Source organism: Gadus morhua, chromosome 1 (genome assembly GCF_902167405.1).
Source record: "Gadus morhua chromosome 1, gadMor3.0, whole genome shotgun sequence".
In the NCBI taxonomy this organism is placed as follows: domain Eukaryota; kingdom Metazoa; phylum Chordata; class Actinopteri; order Gadiformes; family Gadidae; genus Gadus; species Gadus morhua.
Window position 1 is genome coordinate 28130523 of NC_044048.1, and position 23752 is coordinate 28154274.

Sequence of the window (23752 nt, forward strand, 5' to 3'; positions counted from 1 at the left end):
TTGACGACATCAGTAATTAGCAAAAGCATTGCCTGCTAACTATTTAGTCGACGAAATCTAAGCCGAGGAGAAGCTAATCCGAAAGCTGGAGATAATGGACCCGAGGACAGATCAGTTTTCATCTTTGCGTGCTGGTCTAGTGTGTCGGTAAGCCTTTTATGTTTTACTTTTAAATCACTTCTGCCCTCTGTATACCCAAATCAAGCTTGTCTCTGAAGTTTGCATGTCGTCTGGATGAGATTGTTTCGTCGTGCTTCCATGCTCAGCGGCCAAGATATCTCTTGGATTTTCTCCAGAAAATGTGTGACGTAAAAGTTAACGGTTGTTGAGGGTGACGGTTGATCCTACTGTCCCTTTCTCTAGACATTTGCGGCACATTAATGCTAGTTCCCAATGATGGCACACTATGGATCCTTAAATCATTATCGACATTACTTTAAGGATAGGAGTGGGAGTTGCAGGTGAATTGCAAGGCTAGCCTAATGATGGGGAACGACGACCAATGAACTTGTTTGACTTGTAGCCTAGTAACACTGTATTTCCCCCCCCCCATTTGGATACACATGGTGGGGGAGATCGAACTAAACGCTGAAATGTCTGGGCCTACTTCTATCCATACTGTTTTCCAGGCACTATTTGAACGGTTCCTGCAGATATGGTTCAAGGTGTAACTATCAACATGACTGGCCAGCTGTGCCTTCTGCTCAAATATGTAGATATTTTCAGAAGGGTGGATGCTGGTACGGTCCACGCTGCAGGTAATCTAGACACATGTATGTCATTGACTCAGGTCAATTAAATGATATGGTTTGAAAAACAAGTAAACCCTATTTGCCCTCTAGATATCTTCATATCCCTGTGACTGAACGGGACGCATCCTTTACAAGCAGAAGAAGTTCTGTACCTCAGCTCTATTTCTCCAGCAACAGCCTTCCCAGCTCCAGACGAGGGTCTGAGCCGGCACTCTCTCACGCCCGTGGTCTCGTCCCCCGAAACCTCCGGGAACGGCACAATGCCTTGAACCCACAGCACATTGGGGCCACACAACAGCCGCTCGATCATCTAATAGAATATGGCATGTGATTTTCAACCCCTCTACATTGACCACGTGACCCTCTGCTCTCCATCTGTAACATTACTTATACTTCTGTCGTCTTTCATTGGTCAGGTGCTCACTCTGGTCTTGAGGCTTGCCAGGAATTGCTTCAGAGTTCAGAAGTGTCTCAGGCATGTGCAACAGATTTTAACGAATAGGTCTCCATCTTTTGACATTACATACTCAACGGCATGGCTAATATGGTGCTTTAATTTTTAATTTGGTTAAGGAATCAAAGTCTCCAGAAGGTAGTCGGGATGCTAACAGCAGTAGTGACAGTGGTGGTGGTGCCGCTGCTGCTCCTGAAGACCAGGAGGAAACTGAAGCCTACTTCGAAAGTAAAGAAGTGACCTGTGGCATCTGCATGGATAAAGTCTATGAAAAGATGAGCGCAGATGAGCGACGCTTTGGCATCCTGCCCAGCTGCAATCACTCCTTCTGTTTAAGGTGTATTGTTACATGGAGGAAAACAAAAGACTTGCAGGAGGAGGTCATTAAGTAAGTAGCTGTATTGGTCTCCAGATGGTGATTTGGGCTGTTGGCAGGGCTTTGACATGACTCTTTCTTTCTTTAGGGGTTGTCCTCAATGCAGGGTGAAATCTGCGTTCTATGTGCCACATAATTACTGGGTAGAGGGCCCGGCGAAGGAAACTCTCATTGCATCCTTCAAAGAGAAATGCAGGTCAGACTTTTTATTTATTTGATTGCAGATTTTCAACTACATATGAAACTCATTAGGCATTGCGGTCTTCCTGAGGAAGGCCTTCAATGACGGATGGCCCATTTTTAATCAAGGGCACTCGTGTTAAAATCTAGGTGAAGGACTTTAGGTGGAGTATTGTTTTAGATATGTGAGCTACAAGATTTGATGGATTTGTTTTCTATTTTGATTTAGAAAAAGAAGATGTAGTTATTTTCTGCGCCATGGATGCTGCCCCTTCAAAGCAGAGTGCATTTATTGGCATGACGAAGTGCAACGTCGTCGTTCTGCACACTTGGTAAATGCTATTTTCGTTAAACTTGTACTATAAATTGTTTATTGAATGAGTTGGTATATCTTGGGTGTCTGGTTTCTTTCCTCAGCTTCAAACGGACTACCTTGAAGATATTGACCCCATGCACATCCTGGATTTCGTCATGTCCATCACCTTTTTGCACATTGATGATGAAGATGAATATGATCTTCCTTTTCACATTACCCATGGCCTCAGCTTCTGAGCCCTGTTGCCCTTCTGTACTCGTAGGACTTGTTCGAGCCTTTCCGCACTTTAGCCTGGGAGGGAGAAATGTGACTAAAACTTAATGGCACATTTATTTCCTCCTGGGAAGCAAGGCAACAGTCGTGTTCATCCTCTGAAGCTGTTTGGTTGGACCCTTTTTGGGAAGGGAGGGGTATCTTCAAATAGGCCTGGTTACTTTGTAATTGTTATACAAAAAATATATCTTGCTAATTTGCACCATTTTTATTGTATTAGGAAGGCATTTTTATTGTCTCATACTTGCTGTATTGTTCCCAATCTTGCTGTTTTTTTTTCTTCAGAATGCTAGTTATGATAAATGGATCTGTCGTTTTATAGTTTTATGACTAATTGCTTGCAAACAAAAGAATAAACATTGTCTCATATTTTGCGAGTTTCTTGTGTTGTACGTCTGCAAGTTAAGTTTTGGGTTGGCCACTAGGTGTCCTTCTAGGATGATGGCAGTCAAACGAAGAAGTACATTATTGAAAGCACAACAAGCAAAACACTCTCTGAAAGGGTTTACTTTCTACCTAACCTATCTATATGAGGGCAAACCCATGGACGGGCTAACTGCTAGGTTGACCGGGAAAGATAAGTTACTAGTCCTGGCACTCATGTCGGGAACCTCTGGCGCTCGAAGGGCTTTGTGCGTTTTTGAAAAGCAGCAACGTTACGACCTCAAACTTTCGCTAAGTACCTTCCTTGAAATGCTCTGTCAAAAGGCTATTTCCCCAGAAAACCTTTCCGAACCTATTCTGCCGTGAGTATCTTAAATCGTTAGTCCATGTAGATAAATGAAATGCATGCTGTAAGTGTTACCGTAGCATCTTGCTCGAACAAGTGTGTCCATTAACACCCGTTTTCTTTGTTTTGTAGTAGACCATTGGTGTGCCTGTTTCCTGTAGCTTTTAAGCGGAATTTGTTATCTTTTCTTCGCCTGGTCAACCAAGTCCTTCCTCAGACCAGGGTGGTTCAGCTCCTGGAGTGCCTGAGCAAAGACCCACGTCAGGATCACTGGGTCACTGCTCTGATTGGACAGCTCCAGCGAGACATGGGGTCGCTTCGGGACGTGCCCCTCTACACTGCGAGTTGTAGCCAGCGTCTAAAGATGATTTCTGAACGTTTAAAAGATACGGGTAGGAATGAAGGATGGGCCAAGTACTTCACAGAACCAAAACTAACTTCTCAAAGTGGAGGGGACGTTTTAGAAAAGCAGAAGAAAAGGAAGAGCAGCTCTATGACCCCTGATACAGAAGTTGAATCTACACAGCAGCATAAACGGATGAAGATGGATATGTCTTCTGTGGAGGAGCGCTTGGGTGCTTATCCTCATGGTTCTTTTACATCAGAGGAACCTGTTTTAATGGAGAGAGGAGAATGTGACCTTCCAAAAGTTGAGTCTGGTGGACCATCAACTAGCAATCTGTGGGATAACCTTCCTGAAAATATAAAGGTATATAATATATAGGATGACTAAAGGTTCGAATGCAGTGAGAGACTTGCCATCTACTTATTTTTAAGTTTAAAGTTCCAACAGTATATATAACCACTGACTTGTTTGTTGATGTTTCAGGCATTTGTCCCTCAGATAAAAGAACTATTGGGGTGTCAATCAGAGGTAACACACTTTTGTGTGAACATTGGATGGATTTGATGCAGCAATTTTTCTATCTGCTAATGGGTGTTTTATTTCAGTGGGACCAGGGCTCCACAGATGTGTTCAAGGTGCTGAATGAATGTGACTCTGCCCAGGTAAACATTGTAGTGATATTCATTTCATTCAAATGTTGGATTTTTATCAGGTTGATTTTCCCCCAACATGTTGGAAAGCCTTAGCAGATGCTGAGTGAGTGTCAACACACTATGGCAGAGGAAGAAGGAATAATAGACGGGGGGGGGAGGAACAAGTGGAGAAGAAGAGGGAGGTTGAGGATATGGAAGAGGAGGAGAGCAGGAAGAGGAGTCGAAGGAAGAGGAGACACAAAAATCAAAAGCACATAGTTCATTGCAAAATTTGGAGTAAACATCTTCTGTATGGGCCGACAAAACAATCCAAATTTATGTTCAGAAGGGGTCCATGAGTTAAAAAACCTTTAAGCTACTGCTGTGCTGGCTCTCATGTTCAGGTGGAGTTGCTCTGTGGTATGCTGAACTTGGCTGACACACCAGAGGAGACATTACCTAAACTCTGTAGCTGCCTGTTGGCCCTCTCCCCAGAGCTCAGCTACAGTGCAGCCTCCGCTGTTATTAAGAGCCTCCTCCTGGGAAAGGTAATTTCAATGATGCTCATCAGTATACAAACAGATACTGGCTGGTTGTTTGTTAATTTAACCAACATGTTTGTCCCTACCTTAAGATTCTATGCCTCTTGGAACCTGCCTCAAGAAGCCTGGTGGCAGCAGTGACATCACTTAGTAGTCAGTATCCCAGAGCAGCTTGCCACGCCCTAATCAGACCCATCCTACAGGAGGAAAACCTAGGTAACTGCAGCCTATATGATTGCGCCACACCAGGTTAGGGTTATTGTCATGCCTTTTGATTTGTCTATTATGAATCGATTTCAGTTGTGATCTGGAGGATTCCAAATCATGAGATTTTACCATAATTTTTTGATAATCACAACTAGATTTTTTTATTCATTTATTTGTTATTATGTTTTGCAAGATCCATTTATATTTTACAATACCACAAAGTTACGAAAAACTCATAAAGTCGGTTGGGTTTAGGCAGAGAAGAATTAAGGGAACTTGAATTTTTACTCTAGAAGCCAAACCTTCCTATTGCTTATTCTATTCTCGCTTCAGAAGTAATGGTTTCCCTTTACTTTTCAGGAACTCAGCAGGCCGAACTGATAAATAGATTAATAGGAGACTGCCTGGAACCCCACTACAATCTTCTGGTGTTTCAGTAAGATACCAAGTATTTGTCTTTGTAAAACTCATTCTCAATAATACTATTGAGGTTTGTTGCCATTGTTAGGGGATTGTCATTGTTGACATTGTGGGGAGATGAGTTCAATATTTATTTACCTCCCCCCCCCCCCCCTTTTATCAGGATGACATTTACCATTGTATGGAGTGAATCGATGCTGTCAATCATTCATAGCCTACTAGACTCCAAGGTGAGGTCATGTTTTTATGTATTGGAGAGAAAAAATGTACTACATAGATTGGGATTTCCATCATTCATTCGATTAATTCAAAAACCTAACATAACTGTCTGTTTCATTTCAGCTTGACATAGATGAAAAACATTTCTCGAGCTTTATTGCACAGCTAGTCAGCCAGGCTCCACAATTCATAAAATCCATGAAGTACGCAAAAATGATGCTAACTGTACTCACAAAATACAGTATTCATGTAAGTCGTAAATGTATGATAATAGTTATTATTAAACAAAATGATTAACCAAATTATTATTTATCAATCAATGGGTTTTTGTATTTTTCTTATTTTTCTAGGTCACAGCTTCACACAAACCATCCCTGTCACATTGTTTAATGTTGAACCAGACGTTCCTGAAGAAGTCTCTTCAATCTGCTTTTAAAAGAATTACACACAAATGACTTTTTGTACATTTTGTAATAAGAAATAAAACAATGCTGCGTTTATGCTATGACTTATGTGCATCTGTATATATAAACATATCTTGGTACATATTTATATAGATCTTTATAAATGGACTTCCCGAATGGATGTAACATGATGAATAGTTGACATGACTTCCAATAATTTATTTTTAATAAAAATAAATTACTCTTCCAATATGGCGGACTTTATCGGACGTCCCCCTGCGCAGCCTTTATTATGCGCAACTTCCGTTAGCTCGGCCTTTTCACTTGGTAGGGACGGAAGGAACGCACCGTCAAAATGAGGTCAGAAATATTTTTGTTAAATATACCATGTATTAACCAAGTTTTATGTGCTGATTATCCCGATAGCTTATGTATACACTATGTTCGATCTCACATTTGAGAGTTTTGATGTTTTGAGTGTAAATGTCTAGCATCCCGATTTTGCCCCGGTGTGCTGTTTAGCATTGGCGTTGTAAAGCATTACAATCCATTGCCATCGTCGTATTTAAAATCAATTTCCCATCACTTTCATACGTTAAACGCTTTATTTAGATATCCTCGCTACAATGTCTTGCACATTTACGTAGTTATTATTGAATTGCGCATTATAAAGTTCTCATGCGGAACATGCACCGATTAGCATGGTTCCTGGTTACTGTGGCTTACTTCTTGGGAAGTTAAGAGCAGTAGTTGCGTTTTCATCTGCTTGACATTATTTTCCTTTTATTTCTACAGTAAGGTTTCGCGGGATATGCTGTATGAGGTCGTCAAGGAGGTCCAAGCGGGCGCCTTGGCCAAACCCAGAAAGTAAGTTGATGTTAGACTCTTGAAATAATCTGTAGCATCTAGAAATGACATTTATTGATTTATCACTAACAATATTTTTCTAATTTCAGGTTTACGGAGACAGTGGAGCTTCAAATCAGCTTGAAGAATTATGATCCCCAAAAGGATAAGCGTTTCTCTGGCACCGTCAGGTTTGGCCCTTTACTGTCTCACCCAACCTTCTCCTTGTTAGCGTTCAGCCCAGTCTTGAGAAAGTGTCAATTAAATGACTTGTACATGTCTAAATGTAAGTAGAAGCAAAGGCACGTACGATAACTGACAATATTAAATGATCAGATGGGTCAGAATCAGACATGGAGAAGTACTTCGGGTAGTCTGACTGCGCTGATCCACTTGTGGAAAAGCAAAGCAGACGGACCCCTACCCTGGGTCTTAAAACATGAGGGGAGGCTAATGGAGACTTGACTTTATTGTTCATGTCTCCAAGCCGACCACTTATAATTAATGGTGGCAACTGGAAACCAGCCCTGGTTGCCCTCGTTGGTAAGGCTGTAGAATTTTTACAAATACCAGGGATTGGTAGCAGAAATAAGGGTTAAATAAGGGTTTTGTCACTCAAACCATTTGTTTCCCTTAGGCTGAAGAGCCTGCCCAGGCCCAAGTTCTCAGTGTGCGTCCTGGGAGACCAGCAGCATTGTGATGAGGCTAAAGCCGCCAACATGCCCCACATGGACATCGAGGCCCTCAAGAAGCTCAACAAGAACAAGAAATTGGTCAAGAAACTGGGTAAAGCATTTAGACGTACTCTGAATGGCCCCGAGAACAAAGACTGGGGAAAGAATTCAATGTTGTTTTTTTTGTATGTGACTAAATGATGTGTGGTCTCTCCCCAGCCAAGAAGTATGATGCCTTCCTCGCTTCGGAGTCTCTGATCAAGCAGATCCCTCGTATCCTGGGCCCTGGGCTCAACAAGGCCGGCAAGTTCCCCTCCCTGCTGACCCACAACGAGAACCTCAACACCAAAGTGGAGGAGGTCAAGTCCACCATCAAGTTCCAGATGAAGAAGGTAGGGTCGTCAATGGATTTAACCCTGTCCTAATGTCATAGTACTAGGATTCCGTCTGGTCTAGCCTATATTTGATCGATCTGCCAACAGCAGTATTTAAACATAGGTAATCTGCAGTAATCGTCCACCTCCCTTTATTTTTTAATGCGTGTCCCCACCTATGGTGCTGCCATTGCCATAGCTTATTTCCACTGCTCTCTTGACTGCAGCAGCTAGAAGTTCAAGGTGATTTAGAAGCCACATCTGCTGATCATGCCAACCAATGAAAATGACCATCGCTTTTGTTATATTGCCGTGATGTTAACATCCAACATTAGGTAGTATTTGTAATGCAGGGAAGTCATTGATTGCTTGGATTGGATCAATTATACCACCTTTAGCCCCCTTTTTGTAACGCATCCAAGTCAGCTGTTCATTGCTCAAAGGTAAATGGATCAGTCCTGTCTGGGTGTCTTTATTGTCATTATTGGCACCATAACATCCAAAAATGATTCTGCCAATCTTTTCTGAAAAGACATTATTACTGGTAAGAACATCTTACTTTGACTAGGTAATGCTTATCTGACCGTGGTAGCTGTGGCATTCATTTTGGCCTTCTGTCATCGTCCTTTCCTAAACGTAACTAGTCGTTCTTGCCATCTCGTGCTTCGGAATGCTTTAAGAAAACATTGTTGCTTGATTTTAAAGACTTGACTTTATTTTATTAAAAGCAACATGGATGGTTCATTAAAATTGAACTCCATGGTCGACGCGTGAACCTGCAAACCTGTCCCTACGATGCGAAGCCAGATAACATCCTGTGACATTTGTGTTGTCCGCCTTCAATTTTCAACAGCTTAAAGTGAAAGAAATGTGAACATGAAATTTTGTTTTGCAGGTGCTCTGTCTGGCCGTTGCTGTCGGTCACGTCAAGATGACTGATGAGGAGCTTGTGTACAACATCCACCTGGCTGTTAACTTCCTGGTGTCTCTGCTGAAGAAGAACTGGCAGAACGTGCGCGCCCTCTACGTTAAAAGCACCATGGGAAAGCCCCAGCGACTCTACTAGTGCTTTTCTGTAATAAAAAATGTGGATTGGATCCAACTCTGTTTTGACTTGAATTCCTTTTTCATCCAGTAAGTCCAGTAGTAGATTGGTCAGGTTTAATTTAAAGTCATGTTCCTTGTAATTTTTACATTCTTAAGTCATGGCTTCCATATTGCAGCAACACTGAAATTATTTAAATAAATTGAATCAATATTTAATCCAACAGAATATAGCCTAAACCTGTCAGTAACTTTGTATTGGGAGGTTATAGTTAGTGTGTATTCAGGTCAAGTAATGTTAAAGACTAACCGTAATGGCCTTGGACAAAACAAAGTTTAGAAAGACCGCAATGAACGGCCTTAAAGATGAATAGAAAAACACTACTGTTTTAGGCAGGGGGAAGTTAACTTTTGAGGGAATAAGGTCAGCCTTGCGTATGCATTGTAAATTTTCAAGGTTAACCAAACTTGGGTAAATAAGTTAAAAATATTCATAGTTGCAACCAGGAATATGTATTTTGTGATGAGATGTACTGAGTGCATAATGCACCTTTTGCTGACCTCGGTAATGTTCACACCTGCCCACCAGAGGCGCCCTCGTGTACACTGTTCCAGATTAGTTTCTGTGGATCCCTTAATAGGATTATCTACTTTCTACTTACTCGGAAGAACCATAGGGAACGACCACAGTGGAAGGACAACATTTTAGAGTTTACTGCACTGTTAATTGAATAGGGGTTCTTCTTTGCAATAACCCCTTTGGGGTCATTGTAGGGTACCCACAAGTTTTTCCAGAAATGATCATTGAGGTGAGTAACACTCCAGGGTTACACTCTTTATTAAGGATTGCATTTCTATGAATATTTATTCTTGTGTGGTTTGTTAATTTTGGAGCCTCAGCATAGGATTACGCTGTAGACCGCAGAGTAAATGCCTGTATTCCATTACGGTAGACCGCAGTTAAGGCTTGTTCTTTCTTACTATAGAATTCTACAGCAACACAACACACTGGTAATCATCTCACCATGGCATGCAGTGACAGTGATGAAGGTAAGAGGAAGCTACTGTTGGGGCTGACCTTGTTAAACCATCTCACATGATGCAATATAAATAATACATTCCATACTGAGGTTCAACCCAACACTATCTTATACAGAATACTGTCAAGTGGAGCCTCCTGTTACACCTTGGAGCGACCTTTCAATTGTAGAGCGAGTTGGCCTGAACACGTAAGACAATAACCTGTGTATTGTATCTATCTGGTAATCAATTCTTCAATTTCACTAGTATCCAATTAACGCTTTCAATCTCTGGCAGCACACAAATGTCAGAGGACGAAATCGAGGTAATTCTGATCACTTCAACTTTCACATATTATGATAATACACTTTCCCAACTCCAGTTGACAGTCTCACTCTTAACCCCTGCCTTCTGCAATTCGCCCAGTCCGCCTTTTGCCAGATTACGTTGGCCTTCCGCACGGACCAGTACACCCTGAAACAGAGGCTACAGGCGGAGGAGCGCGCCCGTAACATGGCTGAGGAGAACATAGAGCAGGAGCTGAGCCGAGGGAGAGAGACCCTGGAGGTAAACTGGAGCAGGGAGCAAAGAACGGTTAACGTTGTGTGGGATGGATACCTTTGGGCACTGGTGCGGTAGGCCTACTCCTGCTGCAGGTCTGAACTACATGGGAGGGTTGGCACCTGGGGCTCGTTTGTGACAATTTACTTAAGATTTGCACACTTCTTTCCAATTAGAGTCACCTTTGTTAAGAATGCATGTACTCACGGTATTGTTTGAAACGTTGGATAAAATAGTCTACCAGATGGCATGTAATAGGCAAGTGTGTGCATGAGTGGGTGTCCTGGTAGCCACAGTGCTGCCTAACTATAATATTTGTGACTGTGTTCTGCCAGGACCTTAAGGCTCTTTGCCTGGACATCAGGCGCAGCGCGATCCTACAGAAGCTGGAGCTGTCTCTGGACATCGTGGGTGGGACCGTGGGGCGGATCTCCACCACCGCGGAGCTGCTGGGCTCAGTGCACCAGGTGAACCACAGCCCTCCACACAGGGTCTTCATGTGGTATCATTGTTGGCGTGTCATAGGATATCTTCAAGGTTTTTAGATAATGAAGGTTGAGTATCTTCCGTAGTTATTGTTTGAACTGAGAAATAAAGAGAGAAAGCTTTTCAGTTTTCCGGAATTGTATCTCTGTTTTTTTGCTCTATGGAATAATTATACATCATAATGAAATGTTTTTCATAATAAATGCTTGTTTATTGAGAGTTTTCGTCAACAACAGTGGACACTACAAATACCATCAACTGACAGCAGCTATCATCCAGTATTGGGTCTCCGACAGAAGATCCTCATCATTCACTTAATCCATATCACCGTGGTTCAGGGACTCTGGCATCCTGTGTACGCTCTATAGTCACAGGTCCCGCTGGACTCCCTGTTTTTCCAGGAGGCGCGTATCTGCAGAGCGGTGGAGATCATGGTGTCTCACGTGGAGAATCTGAAGAGACGCCACGAACGAGAAGGACTGGAGTTGGAGCAGACCAAGAAGCTGGTCCATCGCATCTCCCGCAGATGCCTCACCGAACCGGGAACCCCTATAGGTCAGCTGAGCTAATGATTCATTAATTTAATTTACATAGCGCTTACCACAGATACATACATCTATTTACATAGTGTGTGAGTGTATGTGTGTGAGTGTCTGTTTGTGTGTTTGGGAGGGGAGGGGATGTGACACCTCATCCACTATCAGAGTGTTCTCCCCACACACCGGCTATCACAGAAGAGAGGAGAGGAATGATTGCACTAGCGGATGAGAGACCTGGTGAATGATAAGGGGGACATGTTGGTAGAAGAACCAGTTTGTGTATTTGGCCAGGACATCGGCATTAGCCCCCCAACTTTTTTCTGATGATCTTAAGTGACCGCAGCGAGTCACGACTCGTCACATCTTGTCTGAAAGACAGGCCATTAAAGATATAAAAAAAGGTCTGAGGGAGGAGCGCTGTTATTGTCCCTCTAACCCTTCTACAAGCACCGTCTGGTCACCAATCCAAGGACCCTGCTCAGCTTCCAGAGAAGTCCGTTTTGCTAGGCAGGTGGAGCTGCACACAACGGTGGTTGGAATCATTTGACACCATCTGATTGCCGGCTGTGTTTTTATTTATTTTCCGGCAGATGTTGATGTGATGGAACTCCAAAAGCAGGACCAAAATACCTTCCAGAAGGTACGCTGATGGTGGTTTTACCGTTCCGCCTTTGGTTTCCTCTGCTGTTTTTTTAATAATAAATACTCTTATTTCTCCTCCCTTGAAGTACAATGGCCGCCGTAGGGTCAGCACATCCATCATCACAAAAGAATCCCAGGTAGGGTTTTGTTCTGTTCTCCTCTTTTGGCCTTAGTGTTGTCTGCTTGGATCGGACACATAAACTACCATTGAGGAAACATAGGCCATGCCCTTGGTGTCACACTTCCAAATGATGAATAGCATTTCCTGAGCTGTCCGCCACCAACACTACTGTCCCGGGTCCTTGGTGTGTCTTAATCTTCCAGTTACAGTTACATGCACATCCTGTGTCCATCCTCTCTCCAGGAGAAGAGAAAGCGAGACCTGAAGAAGCAGTTGTCCCTGGGTGATGGACATTCCCCCTCCCCCACCTTCAGCTCTGAGTCCAACTGGTCCGTCGACCAGTACTTGTTGGATGGCAGGTCAGAAAAATCTCTACTACCATCTATCATAAGGCTGATTCAAATGGTTAGATACAGATGTTTATTTTGTTCTAGTCACTGTCTTTATTTGATTTAAGACTTGCCCCAACTCTGAGCACCTTTAAAACAAGACTGAAGACTTTTATGTTTGCTATAGCTTTCTGCTAAATCTTAAATACATTGCACTTTCTAAAAAGCTTTTTTAACTTTGCCTTTATTTTCTATTTTAATACTAAAATGCCTTTTTCTATTTTACCCATTTCTTTGCATATGTTTTTCTTTTACTTATCTATTTTATTTTATTGTATGACAATGTTTATATGTGAAGCACTTTGAGTCTGCCTTGTGTATGAAAAGTGCTATATAAATAAAGTTGCCTTGCCTTGCCTTTATTGTTAAATGACTATTGTGTTTCTGATGTGAGCTGCCGTAATAGCTTTGTTTCCCCTCAGGGATGAATAACGTACCTATCTATCTACATAGCTATCGATCTCTCTATGATGTCAGAGATCCATGTATGACCTATCCACCATTCAATGTTTTCTTCATTCTGATCGCAGGCTGCTCGTCGAGGCAGAAGAGGCTCCTCAGGGGTTGGCCCTGGTCCGACCTGTCCGGAGTCCGTCCCCGCTCCCCGACCCTCAGAGTCCTCCACCTCCTCCACCTCCTCCTCCATCCGCAGAAGAAGCAGCCAGGAAGACCCGCAGCAAAAGGTGCCGCTTAAAATAAGAGCGTGAGGCCAGAGGTATTTCAGCTGTTTGACTCATATGTGTTTGTCTTTGTTTACGGCAGTTGTACAGTGGAGACTGTACTGAGGCAGAGACACAGGGGCAGAGCCTCATTCTCAAAGAGGAAGGGAGTCAACCATTTCCAGTCTTCTATAAGCTCGTAAGTATTTTTTTATGTATCCCTGTGAAGAGAAGAGACTTCCTCCTCTTCTATTAGTATATAGAAGTTATTATTATGAGTTCATGTTTTGAATGTATGTAAATGTGACCATGTTATATAGTCCGCCTGTAGATGGCAGCAAACTCGTTTCTCTTCGGTGATTTAATAGCAAAACCCTTCTTCTCCCCAGGCATAGCGCAAAGTTGAGACCATTCCCTCTGGCTCACTGGCTCGTTCGCTCCCGCTGGGCCATCCTCTACGTTGCTCTCCTTCTGATTCTCTGTGCCGCAATGGTGACCCTGTTCTCATAGAAACTTCACAAGTAAATTATTAAATGAATATTTTGAGAATTCCATTAAATTCAGATTTTCTTCTGTGTGGACTTTGCATATTCATTCAACTGGAATGAACATCACTGATATACCATGCATAGACATGTATGACAAGAATGAATGCTGACTGAACTACTCTTGCATACCATACTGCTTCATTCTATAGACTGTATACCATTTATTTAACATTTATTGAATGTCTATCACTTATTTTGGTTGCTTTGTCGAGTAGAATTATGAAGCCCTTTATGAGTTAAACTCTAGATGAATTGAAGGGGTGCTTTGAACTCTTAAGCTTCAAAAAAGCAAGGCAGAAAATTAGTGAATGCAGTGGGAAAAGGAAACCGGAGATTGGCGGAAGGAATGCTTTATGCTTCCACGAGGGCTCCTGTGTTGTGTCTGGTGGAACTAATTTGATTATAACTAGCATGAGTCATATCGGGAACAATACTTTTAATTAATAATGCATATACAAATGTTTTATAAATACATGGGATATAAAAATGATACAATCACTTGGTTAGAAACACCACACCACGGTGCAGTGAACACACCAACACTCCTTCACTCAGTAATAAAAGGCTTAAGATATTAATAGGAATTCATACTCAGGCCTAATGTTGTTCTTCTCATTTCACATTGTAAAAGGTCTGATTCTTTTTCTTCTTTTGTTAGATTCAGCAAAACATTTCTAAAGTATATTAATATTTACCTTCAGCATTCTTAGCGAGAAGGAACTTTGTTCTTTATTTTTATAATAGATAAATATTGGAATTTAGATTTAAATTATGAATGCTCCTGCAAACCTGCAATATGTGTACCAGCCACATAAAAGGCCCATGAATATACAGTTAGTATATATGATGTCAAAGCCTGTGTGGCACAATTTGGAAAATGCAGAGACAAATGTTGATGATGTTGAGTCACCACAGACATAACATCTATCAGAAAACCAAATCAGAAAATATTGATCAAATAAATTAATCATACTGTAGTTTTAAATAAAGAAATAGGAGCAACAATGTTCTTATCATACCCTCAAAAAGGTTTATCTTTTTTTTCTTCCTCCGTAAAAAGGATAGTGTCCTGCCACTTTAGGACATACAAACTCTGAGTCCATCGGCTCAATAAATACAGCAATACATAGAAAGGAATACACATAATGACTCCTAGTTGGTAGCATACTTCAACAGGGATCTCCAGGTTACACCTGACTGACTAATTCAGCATCCTCTTCCACGAACCACTGGACTGGAGTTCCATCAGCCGCCCTCTGGAGGACGACGCTGCCTGAGCCCTGGAACAACAAGATCAGAGCGGTCAGCGACAGTGGTCCATCTCTCTATGCATGTCTCACGGTGCATCCAACAACACCTTCACATATCCCTGATATGCTTCGAAGGTGACAGAATATACCACCAGGTGTGAGTGTGATTAGGTGCCACGAGCTGTTTTGAAAATCTGCCTCTTCCGACATCACTAGTGGGCGTGTTCCCCTATATGTATGACGGATAGATGAGCGATGTTTGCTACGGTCCACTGGGTAGGCTGGTAGACTGATCTATCCAGCACACATCTAGGTGGACACGCCCACTTGCGATGTCAGAAGAGGCAGATTTTCAAAACGGGTTGTAACGGCCAGATCACACTCACACCTGGTGGTATAATATGGCACCTTTAAGTAAGTTAAAGTGTTCAAGGTAAAGGCGGGACAGTGTTTGGACCCACCTGTTTGTAGGGCGGGGGCTGAGGCGATCCAGGGCCGTTGTTAACCCTCTGGGATCGGCCTAGGCGTTCTCCGGATCCCGGCGGGAACCTCTGGAGCTTATTCCTCTGGTGCCAGGACTTGAGCTCCTCCGACACCACCTCCCGCGGCATGACCGGGCTGCCGTGGCCGGGGTACTCGTTCAGGGAGGGGGTGCGGACCAGCCGGGAGTAGGGAGGAGGAGGAGCCTTCATGGCCCTCCCGGCAGAGGAGAACCCTTCCTCCGGCCTGGCTCTCTGCGGCTGGGGGGTCCGACACATGTTGTTCGAAGGGGAAAGCGGGGACTGAAGCGAACGGACGCTTCCACCGTCGACGGAGGCCGGGCTGTTGTAGTTGTAGTTGTTCTTGATGTTGTTCGTGGTGTTGTTCATGTTGTTGTTCACGTGGTTGCTGTTGTTGTTGTTGTTCTTGTAGCTCCCCGGGGGGCCGGCGGCGGGGCCTTTCCCCTGGGCCCCGTAGTGGAAGCCGTAGGGCGGAGGGCAGAGCTTGGGGATCTCGGTGGGGCTCGGCGGGGCTGGCCAGCTCCCGGGGGAGCTGGCCTGGGAGGAGACCGAGTGCTCCGAGCTGCTGTCCTCTGAGCTGGACTGGTAGAGGCGGCGCGGGGAGTAATCCGGAGAGCGCACCATGAAGTCGGCCGCACAGCGGCGCTGGGGCAGCCGGGGGCGGGCCCGGCCCCCCTCCGAGCCCGTGCGCGGCACCTCCACCGTCAGCTTGTTCTTAGGAAGCCTTGGGAAAAAGAGATCAATTATTATTAATTAAAGGTTTCGGCAGCATGATGATTTCAACCTTAACACCAACCTTAATTAATTGACCTCATCTATAATCCACATGCCACACGGTCTGATTTTATAACACGTAAAAATTGAAAATCGGTTATATCTGTCATTAATGTAAAATGATATAGCCTAATTCCAAATATCAGATGGCCTATGTGCAATCCTGCGGCTATTACTCTAACGAGACAACACAATATATCAGCGGGCCTTGATTAGAGGAAGCAGATAGTAGACACAAGCATGGTTCATCCTACATTTAAACAGGTCGGATTAACCAAGCCTATATTTTAGGGGTGCTGTTATAGGATCTCAACCAATGATTGGGAACAAGCTGTATCAGCTCATCAGAGTGGAGTCAAGTTAATCTGATTTGCTGAAGGTGATGTCTGTCACGGCATGGCTAAAAATCCACCGCTTACCCTTACATTAACATTTAGGGCATTTAGCAGACGCATTTATCCAAAGCGACTTACAATAAGTACATATGACAGGAATCGATTTGAAGTAGACTTGCTTAAAGGCAAAAGGCCAGACTCACTTGTGAAAGCTACTGAAATACTTTGCATGATTTACATTTTCAATGTCAACTCCTTTCCTGGGGCCGGTTGCACCAACTGGGCGTAAGCCTGGTCGTAACTACGCCTGGTCGTAACTTGGCGTTCTAAGTCCAACCTAACCGTTACGCCGGTTGCACCAACTGGGCTTAGCGTTCTTTTCACTAAGACCAGGCGTAAATCCTACGCCTGGTCTATTAGTCCGTTCTCAATTTATAATCAGTTGTGAATGTTGTTTTAACTATGTTTATATGTTTTATATAGGCCGACACATTAAACAAATCTCTCCTACAGAACCATTCCCGTCTACATGCCTGCTCGTCGTAAACCAGACATTACAAACACATATTTTAATTATATTCGTTTGCAGTGTTTTATTGTTAGGCATTAACACAATTAATGAATGACAATGAGTGAACGAATGAATTATTTATTTCGGTGTCCAACAGCATGTCAAGTAAAATAGTAAACAGCTGTTGTCACGAGGTATCCTAGCAACGCGGTGATATGCGCGTACCATGGAACATTCACATGGCCGCGCATGGCTAAGACCGGGCGTAGTTAAGACCAGGCGTAAGTCCCGTTGGTGCAACCGGCGTTAGTTCCATTCTAACGCCAGGTCGTAACTAAGACCTACTTAGCAGTTACGACCAGGCTTAGTTACGCCCAGTTGGTGCAACCGGCCCCTGGTTACTACTAGACCTACCTGAAGGATTGAGTACTGCCTATACACGTGTTGTCTGGTTACTACTAGACCCACCTGAAGGACTGGGAGTACTGCCTATACACGCGTTGTCTGGTTACTACTAGACCCACCTGAAGGACTGGGAGTACTGCCTATACACGTGTTGTCTGGTTCCTACTAGACCCACCTGAAGGACTGGGAGTACTGCCTATACACGTGTTGTCTGGTTCCTACTAGACCCCACCTGAAGGACTGGGAGTACTTGCCTGCGTACGTGCAGCTCCGGGGTGGAGGGGGGCGCTGCAGGTGTGGTTGTGCCTCATGGTCAGGCTCTTGATGAACTGGGAGGGGAGGATCCTCTCTGGGTAGACCGGGGCCCCGACCGGACTACTGCAACACCACACACAGACGCCAGCAGGCTGGGGGTTAGCGTTGTGCTACACCATTTGATTGGAATGGAATGGTGGAAGAGATTCAAGGAGTCATCCCACACTGATGAGCTGAGGGACCGCGTAAAAACATTCCTGGAGTCATTGAAAACCAATATGTGGAATTTCCACATATGTTTCCCTAGTTGCTGGTTTGGTTTGATCGGTGGGATGAGGGAGGCTCGGGGGCTTTACCTCGATCTGCTGCTGCACGCCGACTGAGGCTTTGGGAGCTTCTGGTAGGGCTGGTCCAGACTGGATTCCTTCCACGGAGAGTTCTGGATTGGGGAGCGCTCGTGTTCCACTCCGGTCTGGCCTTGGGACTGCTGCAGGGGAAGCGGCTGAAGGGGGTCCTGGTAAGAGGAGCCCCCCGCCGGAGGGTAAAGGGCGTCGGGGGGGTCCATGTCTGAGAAGGACCAATAGAAACACAAAAAGAGAGTGAGGCGGCATTCAATGAGTTCAAAGTGGATCCCTTTGTCTTGTTCCAATCAGATGTATAATCCATGCATACATATACACAAGTACAAGTAGGACTAGAAGACTAAGAAACATGCTCACCATCATCCAAAGCCACCACGTCAGAGAGAGAGCTGTCATCGGACATGCAGGAGTCTGCAGACACAGGAAAGAAAACATCAAATCCTCACTCAAAGCGAATCTCAGTGAAAGACTGGCCTTCTTCACTCGGCAACTGGGACCTGCATGCGGAATAGGCTAGTGGTTAGAACCAAGATGTTCGCGGGGTGACAAGGAACCATCAGTGCACTTTCTCGCCAGAGGGGGGGGCTCTTCGTGACCCCTCACCTTTCAGGGTGTGGGCCGAGCCTGCGGTCTGAGGGGAGCCGCGCTGGCTCCGGGCCCGCTGCCGGGTCACCGCCTCCTGGAGGTCCTTGAACTTCTTCTCCTCCCGCTTGCACTGCTGCAGGCGGCTCTTCTTCTGCGGCTTGCTGAGGTGGTGTTCCAGGGACAGCCGCCGCGCCGCCTCCAGGATCTGGCTCTGCAGGGCCAGGTCGGCCGCCAGGGAGTGCAGCTCCGGGTCCTGGAGGGGAAGAAGGTACAGTTTGAAACATCCACATCTATCTGCAATGGGCTGCTGGAGCCATAAGTCTGGTGCTACCTATGGGTCTCCTCCTGGTAAATGAACATGACCCCAATATCTGCTGTTTGTGTGGGCGTCTTGTAAAGAAGCGTTTTTGTTCTGGTGCTTTACTGTATTTATAAAAAAAGAAAAAAAAAAAGGATAAACTCCTTAATTTGTATTGAGAGTGACGCCAAAACATGCAAAACATGCACACAGCCCTGAGACACAGCCACCTCCAAAGTAGATTACGCTTTGAAGACGTCAACGGGGCATACGAGATGAAAAGTGGAATTTTGGATAGCGGGTGAAAGATAAAAACAGTTGATGGCATAAGGACGTAAAATGGAAACAATGGTAATAATGGTGATTGGTAGTCAGGGTAACAAACCTCGCCATCCTGACAGATGAGGCCCTCGTCGAGTTTAAAAGACGCCCCGATGCGTCTCCGAACGCGGGGCGGCTTGCTCCTCCGGGCATCAGGGGATAGTCTGAGGACAGCTGCCCGGTCAGCTCCTGCCAACGCAGAGCCTGGATTAGCTGTGCTCTTCATACACTGCCATTAGTTCCCCTACTGCTGGGCCACATCTTGTACGTTCACGATTGATTTTCCATGTGCCAAGGATACTTTTAATACAGAGAAGGACTTCCTACCCTGCAGAGTTATTAGCATTATTATTTTATAATTGTATTTACCCACAGTTATCGGTTTAACAGTGCCTGCGAACTTCAGATTGAAACGTATAAAGCCAAGTGCAATATATAGAAGATATACATCTATCCATATAGGTATTTACATCTATCTAGATCTAGATCTAGTGGTATAGAGGAGCCACGTACTGCCTCTCTGATGCAGAGCTTCCTGAGCTCCAGCAGGCAGATCTCCAGGCTCTGCTCCAGGGCCTGGTGCTTCAGCTTCAGGGCTCTGGTGTGGGTGCTCTCATCCTTCAGCGGCGTGCTGGGGCTGTCGGGCCCTGGGGGGGAGGAGAGAAAAGTGTTGTTCCATTTTAAGGTTAACCACAGTATTGTCTTGAGCAGCATGATCAGCCATACTTGTTTAAAAAGAATGGCGATCACAAAAAGGAGGTATATTATATTGCAGCCATTGGCATATAGTTATTATTTATAGATTTACATCAATCATTTATAGTTTAAGTTGGCAATGTTAAAACTAATTGTTCTTGAATTGACTGTACCCTCATTGAACCTGTTAAATGGTGACACAGTGTTACAATCCGTTATAGAGTCTAAAGGTTGTTTGTTGAGGAGTGTTCCTACCAGAATGCACAATTATCCCCTATCGGTGTCACTGACGTCCGTGTCTTTGCTCTCGATGGCCGTCATGGTCACTTTCTCTGCAGATTCACAGACAATGTGCCTGTTGAAGGAGAGCATATCCCTTGGTTAAAACAAGTCACACTCTACTGTGAGAGAAAGCGCGGCTTCTGCCCAAAATGACTTCCCCAAGGCATACCCCCTCCCCCCCCCCCCCCCCCCCCCTCTTCTAAAGTCAATCCATGGCGGGTGTCCTTTCACAGGCTTATCTATGCAGCCATCCACCCTCCCCCCCCCCCCCCCCCCCCCCTCCCGGGGGCCAGCACTCCCCTGGCTCACAATAGGCAGCAGGCCCCCCGCGCTTGACTAGGCACATGTGCAGGGGTTAATCCGGAGCGGGGTGCCATGGCGACAGGGGCAGGGCGGCGGCTGCCAAGGGGGTAGTGTGTCGCTGCAAGGCACCCGGGGTGGGGGGCTGGTTTTAAAGAACCAGTCTCAGAAAAGAAAAGCAGATGGCAGTGGGAGTCCCCCCCCCCCCCCCCCACCAACCCCGCCTTCGTGCTGTGCACCTGTCTCTCTACTCTCCACCCGGCACACCCTCCTCCATCCCCATCCATTCAACCAGTGTTCGGCCAGGCCTCTGGGGGGCTTTTGAAGTGGAAGAATGTCTCAATGCAGGCCTTGTCCCCCCCCCCCCCCCAGCAGCAGACGCACACACACACACACACACACACACACACAGGCTCCATGCTGATTCATCTTCCGCGACGCCAGCTTTTACCACAACAACAAAAAACTAAAAACTAGAGCTGTCAAGCGATTAAAATATTTAATCGTGATTAATCGCATTAATGTCATAGTTAACTCTAATTAATCGCGATTAATCACAATTTATTTTTCTATGCTAAATATCCCTTGATTTTTTTGTCCCATAATTCTTCTCATTTTAATTCTCTTATCAACATGGTGAAGTGCATCGGCTTGCCTTGTGCAAATGATTTTTTATTGATAACAACATTGGCATATACACTGATCAAATCAGGACGATACAAAAAAAGAGCCTATAGTGCAATTAAACGACTGCTTTGAACAAATGTCATTTGAACATAGCAGTCAGGCTACTGCTTCTTTGTTTTGAGCCAAAGAAAAAAAAAAAAAATTTTTTTTTTTTTTTTTTTTTATAAAATAATTGCGTTAATCGCGCGATAAAAAATTTGACGCCGTTAAATTTGGTTTGCGTTAACGCCGTTAATAACGCGTTTAACTGACAGCTCTACTAAAAACACTAAATAGACCACAGCTCATATTTATGACCCCATCCGTCTTTCAGTCTCTTTTCATTCTCACGGTAAATACAAGAGTAAACAAAGGGTGTTGACACCACGGCAGAAGGAAAACAGTAACAACAACAAAATGGAGATACGTTTTTGATTTTAAGTAGGCCAGACTTTGCCTAAAGAATAGCAGAATACCTTCCAGAAAGTAGACCATCCTCTCTTCGCCCGATTTTTCCACAACTCGTTTGTTTGTGAACTTGCACGTCGTCTCTCCACTCTCAGACTCTCTGACAACATTTCCGAGGATCACAAGAGACTGCTTAAGCTCAACTTAATAACATGATTACAAGATATTTTTAGCTTCCTCTCTGAGGCCATCAATAGCAAGGCCTCTCAGACTGGAAAGTACCAAACAGCCCAGATTTGATCATATACACGATATAGCCTTCTGACACACATCCACCAAAAACCTCAACAAATATGTGTTGTTGTCTATTGTCTCCTGCCCTTTGTTTACAGAGGGAGATCACTGTCTTTTCCTGCGAAGGCCCAGGAAGGAACACACTGGGCCCATGTGGTAAAGGGCACCTCCTTTGAAAGTGGGATGATGTGATGAAATCACCCAGAGGCTTGGCCCATTCACCACAGTTCTCGGCTCACTCATGTGAACTGATCTGAGCTGTTTTTTGCAGCCACCAGCACAATGAGGAATAGGCGGCTCGACTGTGCGATGCTTTAGTCAAAGCATGTCCAACAAAAGCCCTGTATCCGCCACCCGGTCCTGCTAATCTGCTGTGGGCATGAGATCTGCTGACACACCTCTGGCTTCAGCAGGAGCATTGCTGCTACTGTTGTTGTTTTAGGCCAGTCCTGGGTTTGTATGAAGACAGGGCTGTATAGATATAGACATAGGGAGTTAAGGGAGAGAGATTGAGAACCTTGGTGTAGGTAAAGGGGCCTGAGCTGGGGAACTTCATGAAAAAACAAAAACCTGAAAGGCATCAACAGGAATTGCTTCCTGCAGGCAGGGTAACGTGAAATCTTACCCATGTTGCACTCTCTATTACTCTCTCAAGACTTTAACAATGTTGTGGTCAGACTTCTACTGTGCTGACTAAATGGTTGTGTTGGGCTTTAGCGCAGGCGTTGCCAGAAACTTCTAAACCATTGTCTTCATAGGAGTGCAGTGGAGAGAGAATACTGCGGGGAGGGCAGAACCAAAAGAGTTCTGCAGAAAACAAACAGGAACAGCCCATTTCCTGAATATCTAGCCACTGATGCCATCTCCCGAGTCCCTATCACCAAATAGACACAACTTTGTTGCTGTTGTCCAAACATGTTAATCGCTGCCTCTTTGATCACCGCTCACAAGAAGCTATATAGCAACAAACGAATGTCGATGACGATCGAGGAGGATGAAGATGATGAGGAGGATGGCCCACCCTCGCGGCTCGGCAGACCATGAAAACGAAGCATCTGCGGAAGCTGGCGTTTATGGCAGAGAGATTATGGTGTGGATCCACTGTCTCCCAGACTTCCCCCGCCACCCTTTCCCATGAGGCCGCTGGAGTTGGGATCCCCTGGAATGCTGCCACCACTTTGCTCATTATCGCTGTGGTCGATACTGGAATTACCAACAGGGACCAGTCGAGCCTCGGAAACAGTCAGGGGAGGCTCGCAAAACCCGCCTGAGGCCTATGCGAACCCTGTAATTAAGATTCTCCAGTGAATGCTGATTCTATGGAAGAAACCAAACCACTTTATAGTGTGCCTTATTTCAGAGACTGGTGGGGAGTCAAAATCCATTCAGCAAAATAGGTCCACGGCAGGAAACCCGGACCAACGTGTGAGAGAGAAAAACAGATTGTGCTCCCAGAGCACGTCACTGGGGTCTGGTCATAGCTAGAAATAGTACTGCTAAACAATGAACTGAAACACAGGGTAAAATATGCATACAGTGATAAGGGCAGTTTAGCAGCTTTGTTTTGTATTAAATGTCAAACTCTTAAAAGAATACAGCTTCTCAGCACTGCTATGCCTGGACTTTGCTTCCGTGCGATCAGGAATCAGGAGACAATGCAGAGAATAATAAAGCCCACACCAGCCTCTTGTTAGTCAGTGGAGGCCATATGCTGGCCAGACACATTCACAGCCCACAGACAACGTAAATACAGAGG

General features: G+C 44.7%; 5 protein-coding genes across 6 annotated transcripts; 4 read left to right on the forward strand and 1 right to left on the reverse strand.

Moving 5' to 3' along the window:
• The first annotated feature begins 9 nt into the window (after nucleotides 1-9).
• On the forward strand, nucleotides 10-2720 carry mkrn4 (makorin, ring finger protein, 4). Its single transcript, XM_030352142.1, has 8 exons — nucleotides 10-147; nucleotides 630-758; nucleotides 843-1075; nucleotides 1169-1227; nucleotides 1326-1594; nucleotides 1671-1778; nucleotides 1992-2094; nucleotides 2180-2720. The coding sequence occupies exons 1-8, from the start codon at nucleotides 95-97 to the stop codon at nucleotides 2312-2314; spliced, it is 1089 nt and encodes a 362-aa protein (XP_030208002.1). The 5' UTR covers nucleotides 10-94; the 3' UTR covers nucleotides 2315-2720.
• A 65-nt stretch (nucleotides 2721-2785) lies between these two features.
• fance (FA complementation group E) lies at nucleotides 2786-5948 on the forward strand. Of its 2 annotated transcripts, XM_030352100.1 has the most exons (10): nucleotides 2787-3097; nucleotides 3214-3790; nucleotides 3911-3955; nucleotides 4033-4089; nucleotides 4464-4607; nucleotides 4694-4817; nucleotides 5169-5244; nucleotides 5392-5458; nucleotides 5571-5696; nucleotides 5798-5948. In XM_030352100.1, exons 1-10 carry the CDS (start codon nucleotides 2790-2792, stop codon nucleotides 5900-5902), a joined length of 1629 nt encoding a protein of 542 aa, XP_030207960.1. In that variant the 5' UTR covers nucleotides 2787-2789; the 3' UTR covers nucleotides 5903-5948. The 2 variants fall into 2 exon arrangements, with proteins under 2 accessions (XP_030207966.1, XP_030207960.1); XM_030352106.1 differs by lacking the exon at nucleotides 5571-5696 and having other exon boundaries at nucleotides 2786-3097.
• A 173-nt stretch (nucleotides 5949-6121) lies between these two features.
• On the forward strand, nucleotides 6122-8851 carry rpl10a (ribosomal protein L10a). Its single transcript, XM_030352166.1, has 6 exons — nucleotides 6122-6211; nucleotides 6647-6718; nucleotides 6808-6888; nucleotides 7335-7483; nucleotides 7591-7763; nucleotides 8641-8851. The coding sequence occupies exons 1-6, from the start codon at nucleotides 6207-6209 to the stop codon at nucleotides 8809-8811; spliced, it is 651 nt and encodes a 216-aa protein (XP_030208026.1). The 5' UTR covers nucleotides 6122-6206; the 3' UTR covers nucleotides 8812-8851.
• A 577-nt stretch (nucleotides 8852-9428) lies between these two features.
• LOC115540653 (lymphoid-restricted membrane protein) lies at nucleotides 9429-13781 on the forward strand. The gene is made up of 13 exons (XM_030352129.1): nucleotides 9429-9598; nucleotides 9776-9839; nucleotides 9946-10018; nucleotides 10107-10134; nucleotides 10236-10376; nucleotides 10706-10837; nucleotides 11258-11411; nucleotides 11986-12035; nucleotides 12124-12174; nucleotides 12402-12517; nucleotides 13078-13230; nucleotides 13310-13405; nucleotides 13596-13781. The coding sequence occupies exons 1-13, from the start codon at nucleotides 9587-9589 to the stop codon at nucleotides 13714-13716; spliced, it is 1191 nt and encodes a 396-aa protein (XP_030207989.1). The 5' UTR covers nucleotides 9429-9586; the 3' UTR covers nucleotides 13717-13781.
• A 389-nt stretch (nucleotides 13782-14170) lies between these two features.
• LOC115540686 (innate immunity activator protein) lies at nucleotides 14171-20382 on the reverse strand. The gene is given in 13 exon segments (XM_075074181.1): nucleotides 14171-15034; nucleotides 15466-16228; nucleotides 17705-17721; nucleotides 17780-17812; nucleotides 17814-17907; nucleotides 18141-18351; nucleotides 18504-18557; nucleotides 18750-18984; nucleotides 19415-19492; nucleotides 19495-19539; nucleotides 19864-19997; nucleotides 20302-20322; nucleotides 20325-20382. Coding segments are annotated over 13 exon segments (1821 nt in total). The 5' UTR covers nucleotides 20368-20382; the 3' UTR covers nucleotides 14171-14941.
• Nucleotides 20383-23752: the final 3370 nt, after the last annotated feature.

Bases quoted from the DNA above. Each gene is read 5' to 3' on its own strand.
- LOC115540653 (XM_030352129.1), top strand. The intron at 10,019-10,106 runs GTAAGACAATAA...AATCTCTGGCAG, and splicing joins GAGCGAGTTGGCCTGAACAC to CACACAAATGTCAGAGGACG. The intron at 13,231-13,309 runs GTGCCGCTTAAA...TGTTTACGGCAG, and splicing joins AGGAAGACCCGCAGCAAAAG to TTGTACAGTGGAGACTGTAC.
- rpl10a (XM_030352166.1), top strand. The intron at 6,889-7,334 runs GTTTGGCCCTTT...TGTTTCCCTTAG, and splicing joins CGTTTCTCTGGCACCGTCAG to GCTGAAGAGCCTGCCCAGGC. The intron at 7,484-7,590 runs GTAAAGCATTTA...GTCTCTCCCCAG, and splicing joins GAAATTGGTCAAGAAACTGG to CCAAGAAGTATGATGCCTTC.
- fance (XM_030352100.1), top strand. From the start codon at position 2,790: ATGATGGCAGTCAAACGAAGAAGTACATTATTGAAAGCACAACAAGCA. The intron at 3,098-3,213 runs GTGAGTATCTTA...TTTGTTTTGTAG, and splicing joins CTTTCCGAACCTATTCTGCC to TAGACCATTGGTGTGCCTGT. The intron at 4,818-5,168 runs GTAACTGCAGCC...TTTACTTTTCAG, and splicing joins CCTACAGGAGGAAAACCTAG to GAACTCAGCAGGCCGAACTG.
- mkrn4 (XM_030352142.1), top strand. From the start codon at position 95: ATGGACCCGAGGACAGATCAGTTTTCATCTTTGCGTGCTGGTCTAGTG. The intron at 1,228-1,325 runs GCATGTGCAACA...AATTTGGTTAAG, and splicing joins AGAGTTCAGAAGTGTCTCAG to GAATCAAAGTCTCCAGAAGG. The intron at 2,095-2,179 runs GTAAATGCTATT...TTCTTTCCTCAG, and splicing joins GTCGTCGTTCTGCACACTTG to CTTCAAACGGACTACCTTGA.